Source organism: Alligator sinensis, unplaced genomic scaffold (genome assembly GCF_000455745.1).
Source record: "Alligator sinensis unplaced genomic scaffold, ASM45574v1 scaffold1238_1, whole genome shotgun sequence".
NCBI classification, from domain to species: Eukaryota; Metazoa; Chordata; order Crocodylia; family Alligatoridae; genus Alligator; species Alligator sinensis.
The window spans coordinates 366,587-374,271 of NW_005842436.1; the positions used below are offsets into that span (position 1 = coordinate 366,587).

The following is a 7,685-nucleotide window of genomic DNA, read 5'->3' on the forward strand; positions in this document are numbered from 1 at the left end:
TGCATCAGCAGGTGCATCACAAGCAGGTCTAGGGAAGTGATAATTCCCCTCTATGAGGCATTGGTGAGGCCACAGATGGAGTACTGCATCCAGTTTTGGGTGCCGTACTTCAAGAGGGATGTGGATAACCTTGAGAGGGTACAGAGGAGGGCTACTCGTATGGTTGAGGGTCTGCTGGTAAGACCCTATGAAGACAGACTGAGGGACCTGAATCTCTTCAGCCTCTGCACGAGAAGGCTGAGAGGCAATCTTGTGGCTGTCTACAAATTCATCAGGGGGAACCAGCAGGGAATAGGGGGCACTCTGTTTACCAGGGCGCTCCTTGGGGTTACCAGAAATAATGGCCACAAACTGAAGGAGAATAGATTTAGATTGGACATAAGGAAGAAATTCTTTACAGTGAGGGTTGCCAAAATATGGAATGGGTTTCCAAGGGAGGTGGTGATTTCCCCTACCTTGGAGGTTTTCAAGAGGAGATTGGATAGGCATCTTGCTGCGGTTAGTTAACCCCAGTGCTCTTTCCTGTCTGGAGCAGGGGGGGCAGAACCGATGATCTGCCAGGTCCCTTCCTACCCTAGAAATCTATGAAATCAAGCCCAATAGGAAACAGGGCACGAAGTGACACCAGAGGCGGGGTTAGCTTTGAGGGACTCTCAGGTTGTTCAGGCAAAGGAGGGATTTGCCTGGAGGGACTGAATAAGTGAACTGAATAGCCAGGTTCAAGCCAGCTACAGCGAGCTGAGCTGGACCTCTGAACTCAGGTTCTGAGTTTTTCTTCTTGAGAATTTAATACAAACAAGGGGGTGAGAACCTGTTTTGTTGGCTTTTTTTCTAGCACCTCACAGGCAAGGAAGAGATAGCAGGGGGAAGTTAGATCCCCTGTGTGCCTGAGTTACAGCTAATTAGCTTATACGACATACACCTGGGATCTACAGAACTGCCTAGTTGAGGATCTTGGAGACAGGCAGGTAGAAATCTCACCACCCAGGATCTGCCAATCCCTGGGAGAAGGAAGATGGCCGCAGGTTAGGCTTGAACGTTAAAGAGAGAGACCAGTCTAGAGCGGAAGGCCATCAACCCTTTGTGGAGTCAGCAACTGAATAGGGCCAGGGAGAAGCCGAGATTCCGTGACTCTCGCTCATTGTCAGCAGAGAAGGACAACTCGTCACCTGAGAGGAAAGAGGCAGGGTGTAGGGGTGGTAGAGCCCTGCCCTGCAGAAGACCAATCCTCATCAGTCTGACCATTACTCTAGACATCATCCATACTCCCACAGAACAATATAATATCAAGATGTGGCAGGCGAGAGGGAGTGAAGATTAGGCAGAGGTCCTGGTGATTTAAAGTGGGACAAAAGTGAGGCGAGTGGACCCACCTGCTCACAGTTACAGACTGACCAGAGATACCCACAGCTTCTTCCTCACTCTGGGCAGAAGAGACCTTTACCTCATTATTGTTCCTCATGGAGGTCATTAATGCAGGATCACAATCATCACATCGCTCTGCAATGTCTGGTACCCACAAGGATAATTTAAACTCCTCATGGCCTTCAGCAACACAGTAGAAAGAACTCCCCTTCATGGCCCCCCAGGCAAAGGCTCACCCTTCTTGCACCAATCAGTACAAGGGGAAGCAAGTAGAGCTTAGAAGCAAAGATGGTGCAGCCCTCATAACTCCAAATTCTAGACTGGGGTATGCCTAGTGCATTTGCCAAACAGCTCTGTTCTAGGGTACAGCCAGAAGACTGAACTCCTACAGCATTAGCTCACTGGTCTCTGTACTGAACAGGAGAACTAGTGCTGCCTCCAGCCAGCCTATATAAAGGCCTTCATTTGTGTGCACTAATCACTATGTTGGCAGGAGCTCCTCATGGAGCCCAGTCAGCAAGAGTTGTGTGGCGGTTGACATATTACAGGGAGGGAGGCAGGTGGCTTGACTGGACAATTCTTTGCTTTTTAAAGGGTTTAAGCGAACAGGTTTGGTACATAAAAACCCCACTCCAGTGCTGCTTAATGGAATGCACTGGGTTTTGAGACGGCTGGAGAATCTTTTGTTTTTAGGAGAAAAGGTGACACAATACATACAACTACTGGAAGAAGAGTGCAGTCATGAGGCTCAAGGCGATGGGATGGCGGGGAGTATGCAAGGCAATGCCAGGGACTGGGGAAGCAAATGGAAATGAACTACCTTCTAAAGTCTTTGAATCATAGAAAGTTAGGGTTGGAAGGAACCTCAGGAGGTCATTTAGTCCAACCCCTTGCTCAAAATAGGACCATCCCCAATTAGATCATCCCAGCCAAGGGCATGTCTAGCTGGGTCTTAAAAACCTCCAAGGATGAAGATTCCACAACCTCTCTGGGTAACCTGTTCCAGTGTTTTACTACCCCTCTAGTGAGAAAATTCTTCCTAATATCTAAACTAAACTTCCGTTCCTGCAACTTGAGACTGTTGCTCCTTCTTCTGTCATTTGCCACCACTGAGAATAAGCAAGCTCCATCCTCTGTTAAAACCCCCTTCAGGTAGTTGAAGGCTTCTAATAAGCCTCCTCTTCTCTAAACTAAATAAGCCCAGGTCCCTCAGTCTTTCCTCATCAGTCATGCCCCCCAGCTCCCCCACCACTTTTGTTGCTCTCCACTGGACTCTCTCCAATTTGGACTTTTTTCCCTGCTGGGCCTGGACAGGCTGGGCTGTGCTGCCACTGCCGCTGTCGCAGGGGCCGGGGCTGGGCTGCGCCGCCTCTCCGCGGGGCCCGGGCAGCCTGGGCTGTGCCGCCGGGGCCAGGGTCAGGGCGGGCCAGGCTGCGCCACCTCCCCTCTGGGCCCGGGAGGGCCAGGCTGTGCCGCCGCTGCCACGGGGGCCGGAGCCAGGGCCAGGGCAGGCCGGGCTGCACTGCCTCCCTGTGTATATGCCGCCGTGGGGAATACTTGGGTGCAGCGTATACACAGACTAATTTACAAAAAAACAATTTTCCGCAGGTTATACGTGGGTGCGACTTATACCCGTGGGCGGGCTATATGTGCGAAAATATGGTACTCAAGATGTGGCCTCACCAGTGCTGAATAGAGGGGAATACTTCCCTTTACCTACTGGCAACACACCTAGCAATGCAGCCCAGTATGCCATTAGCCTTCTTGGCAACAAGGGAACACTGTTGACTCATATTCAATTTACTGTCCGCTGTTGACCCCCAGGACCTTTTCTGCAGAGCAGCTGCCCAGCCAGTCAGCCCCCAGCCTGTACCGGTGCATGGGATTGTTCCATCCTAAGTGTAGGACTTTGCACTTGTCCTTATTGAACCTCTTGAGATTCCTTTTGGTCCAATCCTCCAATTTATCTAGGTCCCTCTGAATCCAAGCCCTATACTCCAGCATATCTACTACATCCCGCAGCTTGATGTCATTTGCAAACTTGCTGAGGGTACACTCTATGCCATCTTCCAGGTCATTGATGGAGACATTTAACAAAACCCGGCCCAAGTCCATCCACTGGGGGACTCCACTTGATATTGGCTGCCAACTAGACATTGAGTCATTGATTACTACTCTCTGAGCCCAATGCTCCAGCCAATTTTCTATTCACCTTACAGTCCATTTGTTCAGCCCATACTCCCTTAGCTTGCCTGCAAGAATGTTGTGGGAGACCATATCAAAAGTCTTGCTAAAATCAAGGTATACCACATCCAACGGCATGGGCAACTGGTGCCTCCCAAGTCTGGGGGAGCACCAGATCACCAACTGGGAGGGAAGGGGGTTCCCCAGCGGCCGATCACCGAGCCCAAAATCGCCAGCGGCGAAACTGGAAGTGCACTTCCGCCGGCACTACCAGTTTTGCGGCTGGCATTTCCAGGGGGTGCATGGCCAACCTCAGGGGGTGTATGTGCACTCCCTACGCGCCGCCAATGTCCACCGGTTGCCCTGCATCCACAGAGCCAGTCATCTCATCATAGAAGGCAATCAGATTGGTCAGGCATGACTTGCCCTTGGTGAATCCATGCTGACTGTTCCTAATCACCTTTTTCTCCTCCAAGTGTTTACAAATGGATTTCTTGAGGATCTGCTCCATGATTTTTCCAGGGACTGAGGTGAGGCTGTAGTTCCCTGAATCCTCCTTCTTCCCTTCCTTAAATATGGGCACTATATTTGCCCTTTTCCAATCATCCGAGACCTCTTCTGATCTCCATGAGTTTTCAAAGATGATGGCCAATGGCTCTGCAATCACATCAGCCAACTCCCTCAGCACCCTTGGGTATATCCCATCCAGCCCCATGGACTTGTACATGTCCAGCTTTTCTAAGTAGTCCCTAATCTGTTCTTTCAGCACTGAGGGCTGCTCACCTCCTCCCCAAACTGTGCTGCTCGGTGCAGTAGTTTGGGAGCTGCCCTTGCCTGTGAAGACGGAAGCAAAAAAGGCATTGAGCACTTCAGCCTTTTCTGCATCTTCTGTCACAAGGTTGCCTGCCCCATTCAGTAAGGGACCCACTTTCCCTGATCCTCCTTTTGCTACCAACATGCTTGTAGAAACCCGTCTTGTTACCCTTCACATCCCTTGCTAGCTGCAACTCTAGCTAAGAGGTCAAACAGGATCTCTGCACCATGAGCCAGAAATGGCTTCTCAGTGGGGCTTTTCTCTGCCCAACTTCTCTAACGCTCCATCCTCAGTTCTTCTTCAAAAGGTACAATACCCCTCTACCTACCCCACATGCAGACTCTCCACAATCCCTTCCTTGGAAGCAAAAAGTGGGGAACACTCAGTCTGATATACACAGGGTGGAAACAAGGACACAGCTGTCTGGGGAGCAGGACCGAGCAGCTACAGGAAGGGTTTAGAAAGCCACTTATGTCATGCATCCTTACCAGCCAGGAGGTCTGTTTTCCCCCCAGTCTTTGCTGGGCCCCCTTTCCTCTCCTTTGGTTTTCATGAACTTGGCCCCAGAAACAATTGATAATAAGCACTTCTTTTCTACACTGGTTAATGTATATCCCAGCAGGAACACAGGCCCTTGCTTTTGGTCCCCTGAATTACAGGTTACCAAGTGGGATGTGCCATGCACCTGAGAACCAGGAAGAAGTAGCTTCATTTAAGGGAAGGAGCTGATTAGCTCAGGTGGGAGTACAGGGAGAATCAGCACTAAGGGGAATCCAGGGGAAGGGACAAAGGAACCTTTGCCTAGCTCTACCCCATCCAGCAGATGCCATGCTCCCCCATCACTCACCTGGTGCCCCCAAAAAGGATAATCTTGTCCCCCACTCTGCAACAGCACTGTCTGCGGCGCGGGCATGGTCCTTTCCCCTTTGGCTCAATCTTCCTCCAGGAAAAAGAGACTGAGGAAAAACCCACAAGCCTGTCACATGAGTGGGCCCAAGCCTGAGCTCAACACAAAACCTTATCCACCTGATTACAGGTATTTATTTATACACTATGACAAGCCTACATCTTAAGCAGGTTAGAATTCTAAAATGGGGATGTGCTGGACTGACCCTTCAATAGCCAAACCTCCTAGCATCCTACTAGACCCATTTCTTTGCAACCTGATCATCAATCTTGGTCCACCTTTACTGTAGGGAATGAGGGGAAACGCCTTTAGTAATGGTGCATAAGGAGTGTCTATTCCAGGCACAGAGCAAGAGATTCTCGTTTGAGATCAGACAGGACTTCTGGAGGAGCCACTTGATAAGACAGGTGTTGTAGAATCTCCCTCTGAGACCCCATTTAGGTCATATGCATGCTTTCCTTAATGAGAGATCTGAGGAAGGATCCTGGAAAGGGTTCACCTAGCTGGGTATGCCGCTCCTGATTCCTAATGGTAGGCAGCCAAAGTACCAGCTCTTTCCCCTGCCTCAAAGTACTCTACCAAGACCAAGCCAGTCTGTCCACATACTTAGAACTCACTACAATCTTAGAACTCTCTACAATCAGCTGAGGTTGCTAAGGTTCATACTTTGCTAGGCAGCAGACTGCAGCTGCTTTTTTGGGAAGAGGGGCAAGACAACCATGAAATCCAGGAGCAAAAGCCCAGCTAGCCTCCCTCCTCCAGCACTTGCTGAAGCAACTCCAGCAGCTCTTAGGCAGGATGCACATGGATCTAGTGCCCTCTTGTGGCATCTGCAGTAAGTGCAGAGCCCATCTCCAGGGAGCAGACAGATCAGACAAGTCTACCCTTTTGAAGATGAAGGGTAGATGTCCAGGGCAGGCTCTCTTTGTTCTAGCAGTTAACCGGAGATTGAAGGCTGTGGAAAAACCACTGAATAGCATGAGGCAAGGATGAGCTGCCCTGAACAGCTGCTTTACTGAGGTTCAGGTGCCACTCAGGGAAAAGGAGTGACTTGCCCAGGGTGAGACTGAATTCTACTTGCTGGCTCAACTGTTTGCTCAGATCTCAGAACAGTAGTTGTCATGAGGAACCATTTCTGATGGTCTGCAGAAAATGACCTTCAGTGCCTTTTGGGGATGCAGTGTTGGGAGGGGTCTTGTTAAGGTCCAAACTCCATTGTTTTCCCTATTGAAGCTGTGATACCCAGCATGCTTGTATTCTCCAGAGTTCACCTGAGCTACCAATCACTTCAGGACCTTGTCAAGGAGAAGCACAGTATAAGGCAAGTGCCACAACAGAAGGTCATTACCCTTTTCTATTCTGAGTAGAAGGATACAGTCAGCATTACTACTTTTTCCTAATGATGCCAGTTTCAGGAGGAATGGGGCTCACAAGAATATAAGCAGGTTTATATCCATTATGTAAACAGGACAACATTTCACTGTTGAAGGGACTTCCAGATTTTTGTTGTACATGCTGGTGAAATACACCCCAATATGCATATGCTTGAGGATCTTGGACACTGCCATTCAAAAAATAATGAGAAAATGTTAGAATCTAAATACCTGGATCAAATTTCCAGAGATCGTGGAAGTGTCTATTCAGACGTGCATTGTAGCCACCAAATACATATAACTCCCCATTGTAGCAGACTGCAGGAAGTAAGGAGACACATCAGCACACCCATGACAAAACCCAGTCTGTGTCTCCCTATAGCACCAAATGTAGAAGAAATGGGTTCAGGTGCTTTCCCTTACTGCATCCCACCTTCATGTTCAAAGCAGAGTTTATCAGGGGTGCTCAACCCCCAGCCTATGGGCTAAATTCACTGGTTCCCTATTGTTGTTCCCTGCTGTTAAATTTCCAGAACCCTGGGGAGCCCTGGGCTCTGCATATTGGATCAGGCACCAGATCCCAGAGTGCAGGGCCAGGTGGGGCAGGACAAATATCACATGCTGGGCAGGACTCACATGCTGAGCAGGACAACTCACATGCTGAGTGGCTCCTCCTGCCTTCAGGGAGCATTGGAGTAGGAGGGGAATCCAGCCAGGAGTTTGTCTCCGTGTCAAACACTTTTATCCGGTTACAGTAGATCTCATTGTTGGAGTGAAAGGGCCCAAAGCGATCTGCTCTGCCACCAAATACGAACATCTTTGTCCCTATGATGGTTGCTGAGTGGAAGTCTCTCCAGCGAGCTGGCGTACCCTGGAATAAACAGACAAATAAATAAAAGGAGTAAAAATGCAGGCTTCCCAGGGCTATGTGAGAGTAGTCAAATTTGGCCTGGGTGGCCTAGCACAGAGATGTGTAGCCAGTCCACAAAGAACTCACTCTTGCAGATTCCAACCAAGTGAGACAGAAGTGGAAGAGCAGGAA

General features: G+C 49.6%; 1 protein-coding gene across 7 annotated transcripts in view; it reads right to left on the reverse strand.

Annotated features, from left to right (window-relative positions):
- KLHDC3 (kelch domain containing 3) overlaps positions 1–7,685 on the reverse strand; it is a 56,118-nt gene that overhangs the window by 20,563 nt on the left and 27,870 nt on the right. For 6 of the 7 annotated variants that reach the window (XM_006030288.3, XM_025211878.1, XM_025211881.1 and 3 more), the window contains 3 exons: positions 7,301–7,514; positions 6,875–6,961; positions 5,211–5,319 (listed from right to left, as the gene is read on the reverse strand). In XM_006030288.3, the coding sequence (XP_006030350.1) occupies positions 5,211–5,319; positions 6,875–6,961; positions 7,301–7,514 (410 nt within the window). The remainder of the gene's footprint in view (positions 1–5,210; positions 5,320–6,874; positions 6,962–7,300; positions 7,515–7,685) is intronic. The other variant, XM_025211880.1, reaches the window with a different exon arrangement.